The 21073-nt window shown below is 35.2% G+C and overlaps 2 protein-coding genes across 3 annotated transcripts; one reads left to right on the forward strand and one right to left on the reverse strand.

Annotated features, from left to right (window-relative positions):
- The first annotated feature begins 13009 nt into the window (after positions 1 to 13009).
- LOC113348533 (ubiquinol oxidase 4, chloroplastic/chromoplastic-like) lies at positions 13010 to 16641 on the forward strand. Of its 2 annotated transcripts, XM_026592341.1 has the most exons (9): positions 13016 to 13308; positions 13584 to 13785; positions 14038 to 14131; positions 14583 to 14698; positions 15230 to 15338; positions 15482 to 15550; positions 15910 to 15981; positions 16074 to 16121; positions 16276 to 16641. In XM_026592341.1, exons 1-9 carry the CDS (start codon positions 13136 to 13138, stop codon positions 16506 to 16508), a joined length of 1116 nt encoding a protein of 371 aa, XP_026448126.1. In that variant the 5' UTR covers positions 13016 to 13135; the 3' UTR covers positions 16509 to 16641. The 2 variants fall into 2 exon arrangements, with proteins under 2 accessions (XP_026448127.1, XP_026448126.1); XM_026592342.1 differs by lacking the exon at positions 16074 to 16121 and having other exon boundaries at positions 13010 to 13308.
- A 100-nt stretch (positions 16642 to 16741) lies between these two features.
- On the reverse strand, positions 16742 to 20390 carry LOC113348535. The gene is made up of 5 exons (XM_026592343.1): positions 20105 to 20390; positions 19867 to 19939; positions 18616 to 18680; positions 17881 to 17987; positions 16742 to 17356 (listed from the first exon to the last, which is right to left on the reverse strand). Exons 1-5 carry the CDS (start codon positions 20234 to 20236, stop codon positions 17110 to 17112), a joined length of 624 nt encoding a protein of 207 aa, XP_026448128.1. The 5' UTR covers positions 20237 to 20390; the 3' UTR covers positions 16742 to 17109.
- Positions 20391 to 21073: the final 683 nt, after the last annotated feature.

A 21073-nucleotide genomic window follows, 5' to 3' on the forward strand; every position in this document is an offset into this window, starting at 1 on the left:
TATAAATCAAGGTGAACAAGAACCAATTAATAAACCAGACTTATATTCCCGAAAAACAACTTAGTATTATCAATCACCTCACAATAATCTAAATCGTATGATGGAAAAACTAGATATTGTGGAATCACAAACAATGAGACGGAGATGTTTGTGATCACGTTTTATCTTGCCTATCATAGAAATTAATCTCGAACAAATCTTAGAGAAGATAGTACTCAAACGATAGAATCGGGCAAGATCAGAACACGCAACTACAAGAGAAATAACTGGGTCTGGATTCACAATCCCAATGAAGTCTTTCAAGTCGTTAACCTACAAGGTTTATGAAAAGATAAGGTTAAAGGAGAATCAACTCTAGCTTATGCAACTACTAACACACAGAAGTATGGGGATTAGGTTTCCCAGTTGCTATAGTTCTCCTTTATATAGTTTTCAAATCAGGGTTTGTAATCCAAGTTACCTTGGTAACAAAGCATTCAATATTCACCGTTATATGAAAAACCTGATTCAACCAAGCTAATATCTTTCAACCATTAGATCAAATCTTAGCTTGTTACACACAAATGAAATGTACCCTCATTTAGGTTTATGAACCGTGGCCAAACGTGTACACCCATGTTGGCTCAACAATGGTCAACCGAAGTTATCCATATGATAATCTCATATCAACCATATTCATCTTATCCATAACTAGTTCAAATGACTCGAATGAAACTAGTTAAAGAGTCGTTCAATTGCCATATTCTCATAGAAGTATACAAGAACAAAATCGAAACAAAATCGGTTTGATTCACTCGAATCAATTCATGAACATTATATCCACGGTTTGCAAAGATTGCATTTCTTATTATATAAATGTTTAAGTTCATGTACACAACCAATTTTAGAAAGTAACCCACTCAAGTACGTAAATGGGTACGCATACTTGAGTATCCGGACTTGAGTTTGGTTACGTCAGTACGCGTATGGGTGTGATGGGTGTCGTAGGCTCAAGAAATTAATAATATTATTTCCACACAATTAGCTGGTAATATAATGGAAGCAAGGATCGTTCCCACGAAGAGCAGGGAGTTTAGTTGTCAAAAATGTCACAAATGGGGTTTTTTGTTTTAGATTCAAAAGCTAAATAAATAATAAAGCAATGAGAAGTAATTAAGATTGCAAGCAAAATGGAGTGAGATGATCGAGGAATCCTTCTTCGTAACTAAATACTAATCAAAGTAGTATATTCATCCATTCATCATTAATCATATATTATTACTAACAGTAAGATAACAAATACTCTTAGCTATCTCCAAAATCCCTTAAACCACTAGACAACAGGTACGCTTAGTCGCCAGAGTCTATCCGTCTGAACCACCTTGAGGTACGCTTACAAGATGCAATTCAGTCGAATGCTTTATGGTCTGTGAATTTAGGTTTAATCCTAGTAGTTAAACTCAGTACGCTCGGTCTACTTTCTAGTGTTGTGTTTACACGCGATTGCTTTATGGAATCCCTCCGCAAGGTCTCACGTTCTCTACTTGTGTAAGAAATTATTAAACAATTACGGATATCCTAACCCTTATTAACATTAGATTGAGTTAACAAATATATTCAGTTGGCCACGTAAACAATCTATCAATCAATCATATTCATTTTTAATAATAAACATAAACAATAATCATATGAAGAAATCAGAACAGATTCATATACTAAATCAAATCATATATAGTACTTAGAATTTATCCTTAATCAAATAAGTAAATTAGCTAGACATAATGGAGTTTATAGAAAGAAAACTGTAGTTGTAGAAGAACTAGCTACTGCTGCTTCTGTTGCAGGAGATCAGCCACTGTCGCCTTGTTGCAAGAAAACTTTAGCTACTACTACTTCTGTTGCAGGAGATCAGCCAATGTTTCCTTGTTGCAAGAAAACTTTAGCTACTACTGCATATATGAACTCTTAATGCTTATGTTCTCTCTTTGGGTACTTCTGTCGAACAGTTTCTGGACGTGAAAGTGAGGTTGAGGAGATGCCTTCTGCTCACGATTTGAGCCTCTATTTATAGTTTTTCGACCCTGTAATTTCGAATCTGATAATCATCCAAGAATTCTAGACCGACTTAAACCCTAAACTCATATTATTTCTCAGTCGTTCATCTTGAAAATCAACGGCAAAGCCACTAGTCGGTGGATGTTTTCTAGCTCCTGCAACTTATCCAAATTTGAATTCTCGCTCAAGTTAAGTTGTTTCCATGCACCTAAAGTCTCGAGCCGACAACACCTCTTAATCCTCTCCGATCGGTTCTTTAATCAACGGCATCAAGTCGTTCTTGGTGTGCATGAACTGATGTCCAGCTTTCTACAAATTCGAGCTCCATAAATCCCTGTTTTATTGCTTGAAAAATTTATCCGGATACCCAATCTTCTTATCAAACTAGGACTCTGTCTTAGAATATCCCGGTCATGTATTCTCAGTAATCATCCGCATCAGTTCTCCCTCTTGGAAGTTTCCTCGCTCGTCTCCGACTTGCTCGAGTTCTTCCATGCTTCACAGCAACTCCCCTTGAATCATCGACGCCATCGACCAAAGTTCCTGTCGATCTCAGCTTCATAACTTCCAAGCTCAAACACGAGCTTCTTCTATTCATTCCATCATCACCCGTAAATAATAATCATCACCAACTACGAATAGCATCACCATCACGATCGTCATCCCAGCTCCATTGAGTCTCTGTTACCTAGCACAGACCTTGTCGCGATTATCACGATCAGTTCCACCCAGCCAACACCATCATTTCCATTCGATACCATGAACATCAGCCATCAATCACGATAATGGCAACAGTTCCAAAATGCAATTACTACAGCGAACACATGACTTCCCCACTCCCTTGTCTAACTGAACTTTGATTCGTTGCAGCGACTCATTCTCGAGCTTCTCCGTTTCTTCCATCAATCAGCGATCAATCAAACCACGAACCTGCTCGTGAACTGAGGAATTGCAGTCGCGCCCTTTTTCATTATTTTGAATCAAGGAAGATGGCAGCCTTGAGTCGAAGATGCTGGTGCTCTTAGTAGAATTCAAATTCTGGCACCCCCTTTTAAAGACTTGACTAGCCCTTAGCAGTTCCTGTGAACTTGAATGCCCCTTAGCAGAATGGGTACCCCTTAACGTACAATGGGATGCTAATAGCACTTGCACTTGAAATGACCATTTTACCCTTTCATTCATCCAAGTTCTTGTTTTGCTCATAACTTCTTCATACAAACTCCGAATGACTCCGTTCTTTCGCCAGCTTTAATGAGTCCACTTGGTATTTGGCCCTTCTCCACTTGTAGCTAGCTTCTTTTATTGCAAAATTAAGTGTCAATTCACTTCTTTCAGATGATTTACCTAATAAAACACAAATAAGAGAAAACAAGCCTAATGTATAATAATTTGCAAGAACATAAACAATTACTAGCATGGAATTAACACTAAATATATGTAAAATATGCACTTATCAGGGTGGGAATACTTCAACACATTCTAAACTCCAGCAGATTTTCACGGACGTGAACTTTCTGCATACGGGTACGCATACTTGCCCAGACATCAGTAACCACCAGAACGCGTACGAGTACGCATACTTCAGGTTCCCGGTTTTGGACTTGTACACTAATGTAATTAAAACACTATGCTTATATACAAACATGGTTACATGGTTCTAAACTCTTTATTTCAATCATTGAAACTTTGTTAGAGGACGTTATATAGTTGTTGTTTACAAACTATTTTTCGTCAAAGCGATTTTCAAGTTATTGAAATTACCATAATGAAACATTCCAAGACAACACCAAATGATTGTATCACACAAACCACGTAAGATGTGACTCGAAAATTTTCATATGATCTTATTCGGACTTTCGTCACTAATGTAAGATGAGTTCGGCCGAAGCGAAATCTTGCCAACACATATTCCGAGAAATATATAAGCGAGATAAACTCAGCTCGAAATCTCAAATGTGTATAATAAAAAACTATGTCGTAACACGACTTATGTCTCAATATAGGAGATAGAATAGAAATAGACTTTCCAAGTGATAGATAAGTTTCAGTCTCCACATACCTTTGTCGATGAAGTTCAACAAGCTCCCCTTAGTAGTTCTTCGTCTTCAAGAGATGAACGCCGTGAAGTCTACAACTCAACTACACAATCTATGTCCTAGTCTGAGACATCTAAATAGGCTAAAAATCAAGACTCATAGTTTTGATCACTAACATTGACAAACATGCTTGAGATAACAACGCATGCGAGTTCGATCGAGCAATGCTCAAACAACAAATGAGCAGGATTGAACAGTTTGAAAGATAGGTACCTATCTGTCTACAAAATCTCATCTAATAAAAGTCCTACTATCAGTGAAATGATGTCAGTAAATGGTTCTTGTAACTTTAGTTCTAAGAGAAGTCTAAATGAGCAGGAAGTGGGACATATTGCAGTGATGTTGCTGGTCTTATAACAGTTTTCTCCTAATTCTGATGGTGACGATGACATGAAATGGGATTTTGGAGAAGAATTTTCGGTTGTTAATTGTTACGTTTTACTAGATGCTGACGGCTTGTTAGTTTTCCACCTAAACATGTTTGGGATCCAAGTATACCTCTCAAAGTCTCATGCTTAGTTTGGACTCTTTATCATAGTGGTGCACCTACTTTAGATTATCTACAGAGGTGTGAGAGTGTCCAATCAAGCTTATTCCTTATGTGTGCAAGCTTACCTAATTTTACATTGTGTTGAAACGAGAAAATTATGGCATTATTTCTTGGACAGTTTCAACATTAAGTGGACATTTTCGGATTCAGTAAGGAAGAATGTATGAGAATGGAAGAGAACTAAGAGCCGAAGTTTAATAAAGCAGATTTGGAATCTTCTACCATTTGTTATATGGTGGACGATATGGAATGACCATAATGGAACACTTTTCAGAAATCATAGAAGGAATTTATATTAACTTATCATCTTGATTAAATGTACGATGTTTAGTTGGTCGCTTGGAAGTAATATTTTTGAGGGTTATTCATTGATCACCTTGATTTGTAACTAGGAAGCTGTAGTGCATAGCATTTAGAAATCATTACTCTGATGAAGTTTCCATTAATAAACTATTTTGCTTTCTCAAAAAATTTTTGGGAAGCCATCTTGTAATCTTGCGTTGCCTTCGCTTAATATCTTCTTTGGGATCAAGAAGCTTTTAATACCGTTGAAACTAAATCGTATTCTTTTTAGTTTCTCGATTAATTGATTTGATTAGAAAATAAGGTATAGTTATCCTAAATATATCAAACTTGTTTATTCTATGGTCATTTTCTTCCGATATAAGGTAACTCAAGTTTGTTTGAGGATTGACTAGTACATATCTCGTGATTCAAGATCTGTAGATAGAACTGTTGATCGATCAACATGAACAGATTTCGTTTTGTATATTGATCAATAGTAGAAATCAAGTTTTTTGTGCAACAGTCACTTATAAGATTGAAGACTTTTCTTTTACTGGTTTTTGATATTTATATTATTCTTATTGCATGCTTCATTCTATAAAATGCAAACAAACAGTTTATCTCGAAAAACTTGGCTATTTGAAAGATTGAACAAACTGTCTGATTATTTTGTAAAATATCTTAGATCGAATTATTCAGCTTATAAATGATATTTTCTCCACTAATACTGCTGCTAATATTTTATCTATGCACGTTTCTTTGTCAGACTCTGATAACTTAATTTGGTTGCCTGACAGAAAAGGTGAATTCTCAGTTAAAAGTTCCTACAAGGTGCTACGTAACTATGATGCTGGTAATGTGATTACTCACCCTGTTACTAGTAATGTCTGGAAATATCTTTGGAGATGTAAAGTATCCCACAAAGTTAAGCTACTGGTTTGGAAATGCCTTAGGAATATTGTCCCAACTAAAGACAAAATTTATAGGTATAAACATGACATTGAAACACACTGTAGTATTTGCAATGCTAGTATGGAAACAACTGACCACCTGTTTTTGGATTGTCCTCATGCTAAAACCTTATGACTTGGAGTTAATATTAATGTCAATAATTTTCTTCATATGCATGGAGATTTGTTACACTGGATAATAACTTGGTTTGTTGCAGGTCACTCTCAAGGTAATGTATCTCAATCTGATAGAGAAAATAAATTACACTTGCTTATGATAACTTTATGGGTTATTTGGAAAGATAGGTGTGATGCGTCCTTTCAGAATGCTAAGCCAAATAGATTGTTATCCTTGAGTAATATTTCAACTCTGGTGGAGAACTGTAAGACTAAGACTGATAATAATAACATTAGTGATGTTAGTTTACAAGTACAATCTCACAAATGTGATCCTCAATATAGTGATTATGTTAAAATTAATGTTGATGCATCTTTTATTAAGTTATCTTATACAGGAGGAACTGGACTGATAGTGAGAACTTCTGCAGGTCAATGCCTTGGAGAAAAAGGGTGTTTCTTCAATGGAGGAATGATAGAAGATCAAGAAGTGGAGTATCTGGAATGTTTGGCCATGAAGCAGGCACTAGAATGAGCAATTGCTGGAGGCTACTCTAAGGTTATATTTGAGTCTGATAATGAAGTAGTAGTGAGGTCAATAAATGAAAAAAATTCTTATGTTCATTGGAGGAATCAAGGAACTATCCTTGACACTAAGTTTTATAAAACTATGAGTTTTATTCCTGTCAGTCAGTAGTTTGGATTAAGAACTTTTTAGCAGATAAAGTAGCAAAAAAAGCCAGAGTTTATAGGCTAGATTTTGATTGTGCTGATAATCTATCACAAGACATTTTAGCTTGGGCAAGGGAAGATTTCACTCTCTATAACAATCATATTTAATCTTTTTTTTTTGCTGAGAAAAAATGATTCAATAACTAAGAAGTAAATTACAAGCATCGTCAATTGGTTCTTTCCTTACAATACTGTTCAAAAAAGAAGGAAAATAAACCCAGACATTTTTAATACAAAGCCTTCTAGCCCGTCGCGCAACTACCTTGTTCTTAGTACGCTTAATATACACAAGTTTAAAATCTTTTTTATTAGCTAAAGATACCCTATAGTCTTCCATAATATCATTGCTTCTCCATCCTACCACTTCATTTCTTCCATTAACAAAATTCACCAACTGAAAACAATCACTGACTAGCAGAACTTTAGACAAATTCATCTACTCTGCCCAGGAGATATCCAAAATAAGAGCAGTTTCCTCAGCACCAACTGCATCTGAAATTAGTACAAAGTCCGATCTGGAATACTTTATTCTACCTGTTACATCACATAGAACAATACCAACACCCATGTCAAATTTTTTGAAAGAACCATCTTTAAAAATAACATGATCAACATCTTCAGCTGGAGTTTTAGTGACCACAGGGACAACTTTAGGTGGTAAGGAAGATGATATATAAGAATTAATCAACCTTATAGTATCCAATATCATTCTATCTAGATTTATAGTTATATTTTTAAAAACCACATCATAATGAAATTTCCAAATACTCCACATAACAATGGCACCAATGCTAGGCCAATTAACAGCATAAGGAGAGTGACCCCAGTTATTGTCAAACCATTTCATGAAAACATCTTCAATCCAAATATAATCAGTGAATACTAAGTGTTGAAAAGACAAAGCAAACCAAATATGGGAAACAATCGGACAGTTAAAGAACAAACGAAGAACAGTTTCCTTAGTATTCTTGCATAAAGGACAACAATCATCTATAGCAGGATTATAGAACCTTAGAAGAGAATTAACAGGAAGCATCTGAGCAAAAATCTTCCAAATAAAATATCTAATCTTCGGCAGACAATCTAAAGACCACACTTTTTTTTCCAAAAAGAAGATTCTTCGGCTGTACAAGTATTAATCATATAAGCCTTATAAGATGACTTAATAGATAAAACACCATTTCTTGTATGTCCCCACATAATTTAATTTATCTAGTTGATTAGTTTTAATTCTTAACGATCTAATTTTTATAACATCCTCAGGTGAAAATAACATATTTAGCAACCCAACATTCCAGCGATTATTCTGCACATTTATAAAATCACTAACTAAAGTATAATAATTGAAATTTTGAATAATAGATATTGGAGGAAAATTATTAAGAGGTAACCAATTCGAAGTCCAAATTGTTGTTGAAGTACCATCTCCTATTTTAATAACAATGTTGGATCTTAGAAAGGATAAGCTATCAACAATACCTTTCCAAATCCACGAAGAGGAATCTGCAGCCTTATCAATTTCCAATAAGTTTTGGTTTGAGAAATATTTATCTTTAAGAAATCTAGAAATCAGCAGATCCGGGTTCTGACATATCCTCCAACCAAGTTTAGCTATAAAAACCCTGTTAGTATCATAAGAATTCCTAATACCTATATCTTTCCAAGAATGAAATAAGCTGATTTTCTAGGATTCTTTTTAGACTACTAAAAAATTCTCTGAATTGAGTCAATTTTATTAGTAATCTTCTTAGGAAAAGGAAAACAATTCATATGATAAATCACCAAACTAGATATCACATGCTTAGTAACTACTGTTCTGCCTGCTACATTAAGATTAGTTCTTTTACTATTACTTAACCTAGAATAGAACTTATCTATTAAAAACTGAAAAGACTTCGTTTTATCTCTATTAATAAAGAGAGGAGTATCAAGATATTTCTCTGAACTACTTAAAAATTTAATCCCAAGAGTTTTAGTAAGCAATTTAATATGCTTGTGATGCATTTTTGAGCTAGTGAAGAAACCTGATTTTTCCATATTAATCGCTTGACCTGAAGCCCTAGAAAAGGTATTTATAATCTTCACGAAGTTTCTAGCATAAGTCAAAGAAGCTTTACAAAACAGCATAAAACCATCAGCAAATAATAAATGCGAAATCGAAGGACTATTCTTTTTAAACCTGAAATCCTGAATTAATTTATCAGATTCACCCTTTAACAGAAGCTTGGATAAGATCTCCATGCAAATAATAAAAATATACGGTGATAAGCAATCACCCTGCCTAATACCTCGAGAAGGAAGAAAAAATTCACCCGGCGATCCATTCACCAAAACTGAATAAGACACAGTGCTGATACATTGAAAAATCAGCTGACACCAATCATCAGAGAAACCCAATTTCTTAAACACAACTATAAAAGTCCATTCTAATATATAGAAAGCTTATGAAAGATCCAATTTGATGTCCATGAAACCATTTTTGTTATTCTTTTTCTTTCTATTCTTAAAAGAATGCAAACTTTCATGACTGATTATAATATTATCTTGAATTTTCCTATTAGCTATAAAAGCAGACTGAAACGGGGAAATAAGAGAGTCTCAAAGAGGTTTTAACCTATTAGTAAGAATTTTTGAAATAATTTTGTAGACAGTATTAGATGGACTTATAGGTCTAAATTCATTAGGAGTAGAAGGGTTATTAACTTTAGGAATTAAGGCAATAAAAAAATGATTCATCTGCTTAAGAATATACCTATTTCTGAAAAACTTTGAACGTGATTTATAATTTCAGTAGAAATAACTTCCCAATTATCTCTAAAGAAACCCGCTGGATAACCGTCTAGCCTCGGAGAATTACAGGGGGCCATCATTTTAACAGTTAAAAGAATCTCATCTGAAGAAGGAATAGCTATCAAGTTGACATTTATTTCTTCTGTAATAATCGGATGAACATCCAATAAGACTGCATCAATATCAGCATTACTAGGCAAAGAAGAAGTGTAAATACTTTTAAAATGGTTGGTGAGAAGAGAAACTACTTGCTCTCTGCTTTCTAACCGATTACCTTGACTGTCTCTTAATGTGTGAATAGTGTTATACATATTTCTGAGCTTCACGGTATGATGAAAAAAATTTGTGTTCTTTTAATATTGAGTGTAGTAATCAATCCTAACTCTCTGTTTTTAGAAATAATTTTCAATCTCATACCAAAAGTCAAGATGATTTGAATAATTAAGAATATAATTACCAATAGCTGGAGTATAAGGCACAAATTGTAACTTTTCAATTTCCATATTCAGCTTCGAAATTGTGGTTTTAATATGACCAAAAGAGTTGATGTTCCAAAAACTAAGATCCTGTTTAAGATTCTTAAGTTTTCCAGCAGCAATATAGCTTGAAGAACCACGAACTTGCTTAATCCAGGAGTTAGATAGAACATTCTTGAAATCAGGACTTAGTTGACAACATTTGAAAATTTTGTAAGGTATATTAAGATTTAGTTGCTGATGAAAACAATTTAACAGAATCGGACAATGATCATAGTGAACCTTTCCTAAGTTAGTAACCCTAGTCAACGACAAAATCGATAGCCACTTATCATTCATGAAACCCCCTATCCAATTTTTCAAAAATCAACTCAGAAGGATTTTTAAATCTCCTATTACACCAAGTAAAAGGATTACCAAAAGATAATATTTCATTCATTTTCAACTGCAACAAACTATTCCTAACAAAATCAGGGAAAAAAGAATTATCAGGACTTCCTCCTTGTTTTTCAGAAGCATGTAGAATAAAATTAAAATCACCCATTAATAACCAAGGACGATTGTCATCTTCCTTCATATGATTAAGCGAATTCCACTAGTTTCACATACCCTTAACATTCAAGGAACCATAAATAAAAGAGATCAAGCAGTGTTTGATAAGTGGAGTAATATCACAAATTATATGTATCATGTTAAATGAACTACTTATAACTTCAATACCAGAATTAGCAAAGAAACCCAAAGCTAGACCTCCTGATTTTCCAACAGCAGGCACGACATACCAAGAATCAAAAGGAAGGTGATGATTATACTTATATATTGTATTAGAATCTACCACGGTTTCAAAAATACATATAACATAAGGTCTTTTTTTCCTAAATATGTTTAACAAATGTAGCCATTTTTTATCTGAACAACAACCATTCATATTCCAACAAAGAATCTTCATAACTAAAGAATCAAAGCTTAAGGACAGGGTAAAAAAACTCTAAACACAGATTAGGTTTGAAGGGTTTTTAAATCTTCTAATACACCAAGAAAAGACTTAAAAAAGCATAAATAAACTAGCTTTAAGAGCAGTAAAAAGAAAATGAGAAAGAGATTAAGAAAATGTTGAACTTACAGGGTCATGAGCTGAAGAAGGCTATGCATCCGTAAAGTCCATAAAATCCACCGTCATGAGACAAACTTCCTTTTCAAAATCTTCATCAGTAATAGAAGGTTCCGGAGGAAGTGTAGATAATGGAGTTGGTTGAAGTACAATTGCTTTATCTAGGATATCATCAACTTATGGATTGCTCATCATAGCATTGTGATAAAACTGATTATAAATAACATCTGTAGAATAGTTCATCTCAGTAGAAGTGTTAAAAATCACCCCAGAAGAAGTAAAAACAGTTTGAGATACAGAAGTGCAAGATGCTGATCAATCTACACTAGCACCAACATCAATTATTTAAAAATTCTTTAGCAGTTGATCTTGTGTGAAGATAGAGAAATTCCAAGATGCCTTTACTAGCACACAAAATCTTATACTAGCACACAAACAATTCTTAAAAACTGTTCCACAAGATAAACCACTTGCCAAACACACAGAGTAATTCATAGAGTCTATAACAGTAAGTAATCATGAACCAGAGAATGAGTTGCAAATGCATCTTGAAATATGTGGATTTATATAGCCTTTATATAATCTGCAATTTAAATATCTCTTAAGGAAGGAACAAATTCACAGTATAATAACAAATCCCTACCTAAGTAGGATCTCATGACGCTAAAAAGCATTCCAAAATTGGCCATTCTTCTTTGATAATCCTGACAATGTTGATTCAATCTGACGAAATCCAATAAATATGATATTCCTTGAAGTAGAAATCTAGAATTAGACCCAACAGAAATACAAACCAGAAACTCCGTTTCTTCTTTCACATACTAGTCTCATGATGGTGAAAAAACTATGACCCTATACACGCTACCTTCTTCAGCTCATGACCTAATATGTGAACAACAAAAAAGGGGGAAACTTTAGCAATTAGCTACAAGAAATTACAATTATACTCCCTCTGTCCCACTATTAGATGACCTATTTCAAGTTTGCACAATTTTTAAGGCACGTAATGGAAAGGAGAAAACAATTATACCCTTATGGATGATAATTTGTAAAACTTAGAAATGACTTATCTCTCAAACAATACCACGGATTTTCGTAAACTTTGTATCATTGAAAAGCATTTTAAAACACCTACGCAACGAGTATAAACATAGATATCAAATTATACATATTTCTTGTACTTACGATAATCATTCAAAATGATAGTTTTAGAAGATTCCCTTGTTTAATGAAATAAGTCAATTAATAGTGGGACAAAATTTTAAACTAAGTAGGTCATCTAATAGTGGGAAGGAGGGAGTATGTTATAAAACAGAATTAAACAACAAGATAAAACAAAAGGATGTTAAAAGCTGTAAGTTTCAAAAACCTAATCAATCGATCCGTCAATTTTTTTTGAATCCCTTAAAATTAGGGTTTTGGAAATAAAACAGAAATAAAAATTAGGAAGAAGAAAGAAAAAAAATTAAAATTTAACAGTCATAAAATCAGGATAAACTTAGAAACACATCAAAACTAAGAAAAATTGATTCACATAGGGTGATCTGATCCAAGAAGATGAATGAAATTCAAAGTTGACAAAGTCAACTTCCCATGACCAATCGCTTTGACTATCGCCTCAGACCTCTTGTCATAATCATATTTAATCAATGCACAACTATTTTGAATAAAAAAAAAGAAAAGAATTATTCATCAAGATTTATTATTTCTGCCAATAATAATTTATTATCATCTTGGTGTGATCATTGACCAACAAAATTTATATTATTTAAATAATCAGTTATAAGGACCCACCCTAAGGAGGAGCATGGGTTCTAACTTCTAACAAATTCAACAGCTTAGATCACGACCGGCCGAAGATTCTGCAAAATGAAATCTTCATTCCAAAACCGCCCAAGTGCCCAAGTCCTGTCCGCTACTCCGTGTGCTACTTGCCTACTACTTGAACAAACACCAAATCAAAATCAAATTCCAGACAGTGGAGAGGACACAAAATGGCGACTTCTCTGTCTTCTCTGTGCTTTGCCGTCTCGGTTTCTTCTTCCTCCTCCTCTTCATCAACATCTTTGTCCTCCTTCAATACGAAAAGCTTCAGAAACTTGACCACTTCCAATTGTAAATCTACTTCTCTCGGCTATAATCCGCTATCTTCTTTCTCTAATCGAAGGTGCGTTTCTTATCTTATTTCTTCTTTTCCCCTCTTTTTATGGATTCTTATTCTGAAATTCAGATAATTGATAGTATATTCTGGGGTTGTTGGTGGTTTAAGGGTTTTGATCTTGTTTAATTTGATGGGAATTGTAGGTTAGAAATGAAATGAAATGGTTTTTTAAGGAGTGGGTAAATTGAACTAGTTTAGATAATTAAGGGGAGATTTTTATACATTGGGCTCTCATATATATATTGAATTGAATTATGGGATCTCATTTGTTTTGAATACAGAAAAGTTCTTACAGTTAGAGCAACAGTATTGCAAGATGATGAGGAAAAAGTGAAAGTAGAGGAGTCGTTTCAACCCAATAGTTTCCCAGGAGATGACAGAAAAGGAAGCGCAAGTGCAGAGGAAGCTGTGGAAAATACATCCTCATCTGTTTTGGAGAGATGGGCTATAAAGGTTGAACAATCAGTGAATATTGCTCTCACGGTAAATTACTTGCCTCTTTAGAGAAATTACGAATGTGAAATATTTGAACGCGTTTTGAATGTTTTTAATCCATTACAAGGCCTGTATATACATGTTCACAAAGATTCCATGACGAAATATATATTAGTTCTGCTGCTTTTACTTGAGATACATGTTCTACTTATGCATCTGCGGATATGGTCGGTTGAAGCTATTTTTTCTTCTCAATTTTGTGCCTTCTTTGGGTTTATCTTTCTTTCTTTTAATACACAGGATTCAGTTATAAAGATACTTGATGTTTTCTACCGTGACAGAGATTATGCAAGGTTCTTTGTACTCGAAACCATTGCAAGAGTTCCTTATTTCGGTGTGTGCTACATTTCTTAAACCCTTGGTTAATATTTGTTTTTAATAGTGCCTTTATTGTAGAATTGTTGGCTTTCTTAACATTTTAACTCAGGACTTAGTATTGAAGGTCATGTGCTCGGTTCTTTAAAAAGTTTAGGAGAACAAACACGAAGGTGCAACAATCTGTAGTTGTTTATCAACCTTGCTTAGTTGGTGAAGGTGATTTGAACAAATATCCTAGTCATCAATATTAGTAAACAGGGTATAATGGCCTCTTCTGAATATACCTAGCCAATTGAGTAGATGATAGGCAATATGTGCCTATGGCTGAGTACACAATTATCCCTATCCTTTGTTATTGAAAGCTTTATGTACGCCTGGAATATGAGTTTCTTCAGTATTTCATATCCCCATTGGTATACAAAGACTTTGTACTTGCTAATTGTGGCATGTTTTTTGTTGTGATTCAGCGTTTATGTCTGTTCTACACCTGTACGAGACTTTTGGTTGGTGGAGAAGAGCGGATTATTTGAAAGTGCATTTTGCCGAAAGCTGGAATGAGATGCATCACCTACTTATCATGGAGGTGCGACCATTTATCACGCAACCCTCTAATCTCCTAATTTGACCTCTTATTCTCTGTTAGCTGATTGCGTACCCATTTGGTCTCATATCGTACTTTGAGCAGTTTTGGCTTCTCCATGCATTGTTACCTTGCTTAATGATCTGGCTACATGAGTGACTGTTTGGGGCCAATGCATATGCCATTACAAGCACTAATCAAAATTATATGTGAATTTTGAACACGACCAATGGGCCCATGCTTGAAATGTGGTATCCATGGTCTGAAACCAATTTAAGCCCATTGCTTAAATGAATGAATATGGTCTTTTACCATATGGACAGTTAAGTCATTAAGGAGTATATTGCGGGAAAGGAAATCATAATTTTTTTTGTTATATCATGTTGTAGCACCTCATATAACCCAGGCAAAGCCTCATTAGTGTTTGGAAATTCATTTATACTTGTTACTATCCAGATGCTATGCAGTTCAATTCAGAAATTTCCCCTTCACATGTTACTCTCGTATTCTTTCACCTCACCTTCTTTTGTGCAGGAACTTGGGGGAAATTCCTGGTGGTTTGACCGCTTTCTTGCCCAACACATTGCAGTATTCTATTATTTCATGATAGTGGTGATGTATATGATAAGCCCAAGAATGGCTTGTAAGTAGTTTGCCTATGACAAATTTTAAGTGTACCTCTTTACTTGCACTTTTATGTGTTCTTGACCTGCTTAAGGGGCTTACTGCTTGGATTAGTCCCGAAGTTTGAAAAGTATCAAGTGTCGTCAACTTTTTTTTTCTCAGATCATTTTTCTGAATGTGTGGAGATGCATGCTTTTGAAACTTATGACAAGTTCTTAAAGCTTCAGGGAGGTATGTATTATGATTATGCCTGATAGTCGTAATGTTGCTCAAATTTGGTAACTGAAAAATTGTATACAAGGATTTATTGATAAATCCGTAGTTTATCTAACATAATGATAGAGCAGCTCTGAACAAAAGGAAGTATTTTAGTCCCTGCTGGGACCAGCGCTACGGCAGGACTGCTGGTTGCAATTATAAATTTAGTATCTTTGATGTGAAAATTCAATAGGCCATTTGTGTTGGCTAGCAAAAGAAGCCGTGTCTTTTATTTCTGTCCCCCTCTTCTTTTCTTTATCAAGAAGCTTGCAGATCACAGTGGTCCAGTACAATAATCTGTTTCTTAGTGGTTTCTTCTTTCATTGATCCAGATGAGTTGAAAAAACTGCCGGCCCCTGAGGTTGCTGTCAAATACTACACAGAAGGTGACTTGTACTTGTTCGGTAAGCAACTATTCTTTCAACACCACCCATGGAACTGGTTTTATTAACTAGGACTCTTATTTGAAAACATCTTCTTTTGGTTATCTTCTCAGATGAATTCCAAACTGCCAGGCCTCCCAATTCTCGAAGGCCCAACATAGGTAAAAAGGAAGGACCAACAATGTTTTTGGTTTTTGACGTTTAATTTGCATCTTACAATATCTAAATCATCCAACACGAATGGTGGAATGCATGTGAATCTTCTGTATTATGATTTGTATTTTTCATGAGAAACTAATTTCTTTTTTAATTCAGAAAATTTGTACGATGTGTTTCTCAATATAAGAGACGACGAAGCAGAGCACTGCAAGACGATGAAAGCATGTCAGACCCATGGGAACCTTCGTTCTCCCCACTCATATCAGGCTGATGATTCCCATAATATCCAGAATGATGATTCAGGTTGTATTGTGCCTCAAGCAGATTGTGAAGGCATTGTTGACTGCCTCAAGAAATCTGCAACTCCACCCCAAACGACGATGAAATGAGAAGAGAGTAGAAATAGGATAAATCAAAGAATAGCCAATATTGTAAGACGTGTATAAACAGAATTTTATTAACTTAGTCCAATATAAGTTTCACTTGTTCATTTGTATGTTAACAAACTCGAATTACTCAGGAGTCCTCCCCGTTCTAGCTTCACTGTATATCGTTCTCCAGTTTCCCTTCATAGCCCAAAGAGTATTCACTGTGTTTGATGGTATTAGTTTGTTGATTCTGAAAACCTGACCAGGTTGGCTCTGTGAGCAGAATTGGTTCAAAAATCACAAGATTTTCGTTTTTGAGCTCTTCATAGACAAGGGGACTAGAAATGTAATCATCAGTTCAATTTCAATGATGTAACAAAGAATCTTTGAGAATAAGAAACCCAGCTCAGACACAAGTTTCTCAACATAACAAGTTATGTACTAAAAAATGAAACTTGTGTCCGAATTTCAGCCTTTCTTTTCCTAACTAAAATACAGAGTTGACGTGTTCCAAAATCTATACTAATTATGTTCCTTCTCAACGATTTTAAGAACATGTATATGTTTCAAAAAAATTTACAAATATATCCAACTAACATTTTCCCCAGCTTTCAACCAATTGCTACTTAGGTACTGACTGCAGGTTGCTGGAGTTTGTGGTGATGGCAGTGTCTGCCAAGGCATCAGACTTTTTACTAGGTTTTCCTGGCAGTCTTAATCGCCTTTTTAAAGACGGAAGTCTTGGGAAGGGATTCCTCAGCGACGGTAATTTCCACCTTGCAGGCGTTTTCACCCCAAGCATTTTCAACTGCTCTTTTCTGAATTTCCTGTTAGCAAACCATTTTCCACCTCGCCAGCCCAGAGCATACCTACAACCGAAGCAACAAATAATTACAATCGAATTAATGGGCTTTGAAACTTGTAGCCGCATTTGATTTGTGATCTAAAACACAAGATTTGAATCTATTCTGGTATCAATTTGGACCTTTTCGTATTTAAACTTTAGAACAATGTTAGAAATAAACTACTTTCACCAGAAACACCCAAAGGCAGTTGTATAAGCACCATCATTCTAGATCACATAACCTAAGCTTTCTTTCAAATCATAAATGTCTCAGGCGATTTTTTATATTGCTTTGGCATTTCCAAATACCAGCCTCAGAATTTTGATAAAACTATTTGAGAAGAAGTATAAGCATTTCTATTGGTATACATATTTAATAAACCAGCAAGGAAAATTTCAAGGTCTTTACCAATGAGATGTAAGATTCGACATGTCAATAACAACCGCTCGTGTTGAAAATTTTGGAGAATCAAAAGCAAGTTACAGAACATGTATAAAATTGCAAAGCAACGAGAAAATTCATGGGGAAATAAACGTTGGTGAACAAACCCGATAACTAAAGTGGTTCCAGCAGTAGCAATACTAGATGCAGGGCTGACATTATATCCAACAAGCTTCTTTAGCTCATCCTGCTCCATATTTTTATTCTCTTTCATCTTTACAGAAATAATGCAACCGTTAGTTATCATAACTATACAATATCAAGATCAATATAGAAGGAGAACTGAAATGGCAGCAATGATTTTCCTCTTCTTTTGCAAGTAAGAACAGTACCTACCGTACTACTAGGATGTTCAAAAATAAAATCTCGATCTCTTTCTAAAGTGGATTGAGAATTAACTTATCAAAGTATCTGAGATGATTCAAAATGTAGAAGTTATCTCCTTTTTATGTGCAAACATTTTTAGTCCTACATCTGACATACTACAATATAATTTCAACTAACAAAATCAAAATCGACACTTATAACCTACTTCGGATAGAATGCACGAAAGATGTCCTTTATTTCTCTATGAAATACTGCTCTTAATGTCAGCATAGAAAATTCCTAGATTTGTATTCTGGTTTCCAGTGACTAGCATGGTCTTTCTGAGTTCTGTTTTCAGGGGAGGGAAGGGGAAAAGAAACTTCCTAAACTAACAGGACTAAGTTCCATGAGATCTGGAAACTGGAAAGTTGAGTGAGAATAGAATAGTGCTCAAAAATAGAAAACTTGAAGCCAGTGTGACAATCACTGATCAATATCCAAAATAACACAATTTAGAAGGAATAAGAAAAACTCACTGCTTTCTCGATGGACTCAAGCTTCTTTTCAACTTTTGTGTTATGCAAGTACCGTAAAGAATAACCTACCAAAAGAAAACCAAAAGTCAACAAGGGGCTTAAAAAGGTAGCTATAATAGCAATTACCAACATGTTAGTTTGCGTTGTGTTGGGGGTAAGTAGAACGAATTGATAGCAGCTTACACTGTTTAAAAGCAAGGGAGTTTTGACTCTCTGATAAAAACAAGGATTGTTACAAATTAACACTTCATCTGTCACAGGGAGTACATCGGAGGCCTCGCTAGTCTCTGGCTTTTCTACCCTTCTGCCCACTTACATACAAATGGGGCTGCCCCTGGCTGCTTTACAGCCAATATTTTTACATTTTACTGCTATATTAAACTCTCATCGTCAAATCAGAGAGATTCTAGCCAAACATTCTTTCATACCTCTGTTCACACTATTATATATATTGGACTATCCTATAAATTATATCTCTAGATATTTAAATCTTTAAGACTGCTCCGTACTGCATTTTTGTGCTCCTCCCAGAACATATCTCAATTAATCAAAATTGGGTCTTGGAAGTTCCTCATGGAGATATCTGCAATTTATTCTTCAGGTTTGCAGTATCTGAGTGCAATCTCTCTATGGTTGCCTCGCTTGTATGAATTCATGTTTGATGGCGAAGTATTTCATCCGTTTATGAAACACTTGCTCCAAGGTACTCAGCTTTAACCAGTTAGTGCATGCCTAGGAAATGCGCTTTTCATGTTATCTACTGATCCTAGTCAGTCACCGTGACTCTGTGAGCGTGCCCAAATAGTTTTGTGTCTGAAGTTGGCTTCTACACTGCCAGACTTCTCTAAAACAAAACCATCTTTAAAGACGCTGCGAGCCTTGGTAATAGACCGAAAGGGCTCATAAATGTTTAAAGATAGTTCTATTCATCAGTTTTTCACAATTAAGCTAGAAAACACTTAACATTCAAAGCTCATCCGAAGAACAAACACAATTCTCGAATCACATGTGCTTGATATTAAGTGGGCAGTCAAAATCACTATCTTTCAGCTGATTTATGTCAATATCATCTAACACTATAAACAAATTACGGAACAAACTGGAATTTGTTAACATTATGTCAAAAACGTCCTCCCCGACAACCTATCTTAGTTCGATGCGCTTTCAACAATGTAATAACCCTTTGAATTTGAAAGCTCATGTTTCATGTTCAACTAAAAATAAGACTTGGCAATGTCAGAAACAACTCACCAATCCATGCAGTTCCAACAGATGCTAGAGAAGTCGAGATTGTAAACACCACTTTATGCCTCTCAAAAATATCCTTCAGTAATAAATTGAAAATCATCAATACCCCATTAAAACCCAACACTTTGAACAGCTAAAATTGCAATCAACCATAATAAAAACACAGAAATTAAATAAAACCCATTACACTAATCGCAAAAATTAAGCAAAATAAAATGTGGGAAATTGATTAATTTGTTACCTTAGTTGAAAAGTAAGTATCTTGACAAGCAGACCATGAGTTCAGAACTTTCTTCTTCACATAAGGAAGAGCTAGAGTATCAACAACCCTAGCCTTAGAATTCCTCAATCGCTGAAATCTACTCAGGAACATCTTTTTCTAGTATAAGGATTGACGATCATATATCCCAAGATTTTGTAGAACCCCAGATACTGGAGGAGTTTAGCAGGACGAGATTTTCATCTATTTTCTAATTGCTTTTCAGTGAAGCCAGAAAAATAGTGTACTTGAGACGTTAGATTCGTTTCCGGCTTTAACCACCCCAGTTTGATGCATTAGACGGATTACGGACGTATGTGTCAAAAAGAAGCCATACCAGCTTAGTCCAGCCCAACCGGTGGAATGTACCACCCACCATTGCATATTACAAGTGTAGTTCCATTTACATACAGTAGTGCTAGGATGACCGCGGTTTCTCCCGTGAGAAATCGCGCAGCACTAATAGGGGTGGGACCCACTCCTATTAGTGCTGCGGGATTTCTCACGGGAGAAACCGCGGTCAACAAATCATTTCTGATTTCCATATGCTCATTTAAACATCATATTAGCGAGGGCCCGTCATCTTTGGATTTAGCAGGGGTTAGGGGTGAGCAACGGACTGACGGTTGCGGATTAGGGGTCACCCGCAGCCAAACCGTCAAAGTTGCGGATTTGGGAATTCAAACCGTGACCGGCCCAATCACCCGCGGATTTGTCCTCTGCGGATCAGCGGATTTTGCGAGCCGTTTGCGGATTAACCGCGGATTTGATCACAAGACATCAAAAAAAAATTAAGTACAGAAAGTTACAAACTAGAGTACAAACATAAGATAGTTAACAGTTACATTGGTTCCTAATTCAAAAGTTACAAACTGTTGTTTCAAACTGCTGTTTGTGACATTGGTTCCTTCGGTTTATGATTTTTAACACAAAAGAGTACTAATTCAGTAA

Source organism: Papaver somniferum, chromosome 2 (assembly GCF_003573695.1).
Source record: "Papaver somniferum cultivar HN1 chromosome 2, ASM357369v1, whole genome shotgun sequence".
Lineage (NCBI taxonomy): Eukaryota > Viridiplantae > Streptophyta > Magnoliopsida > Ranunculales > Papaveraceae > Papaver > Papaver somniferum.

Coding starts and splice junctions, on each gene's coding strand:
- LOC113348533 (XM_026592341.1), top strand. CDS start 13,136: ATGGCGACTTCTCTGTCTTCTCTGTGCTTTGCCGTCTCGGTTTCTTCT. Junction 14,699..15,229: donor ATCACCTACTTATCATGGAG/GTGCGACCATTT, acceptor TCTTTTGTGCAG/GAACTTGGGGGAAATTCCTG. Junction 16,122..16,275: donor TTCTCGAAGGCCCAACATAG/GTAAAAAGGAAG, acceptor TTTTTAATTCAG/AAAATTTGTACGATGTGTTT.
- LOC113348535 (XM_026592343.1), bottom strand. CDS start 20,236: ATGTTCCTGAGTAGATTTCAGCGATTGAGGAATTCTAAGGCTAGGGTT. Junction 19,940..20,104: donor ATACTTACTTTTCAACTAAG/GTAACAAATTAA, acceptor TTATTACTGAAG/GATATTTTTGAGAGGCATAA. Junction 18,681..19,866: donor TGTTGGAACTGCATGGATTG/GTGAGTTGTTTC, acceptor TTCTTTTGGTAG/GTTATTCTTTACGGTACTTG.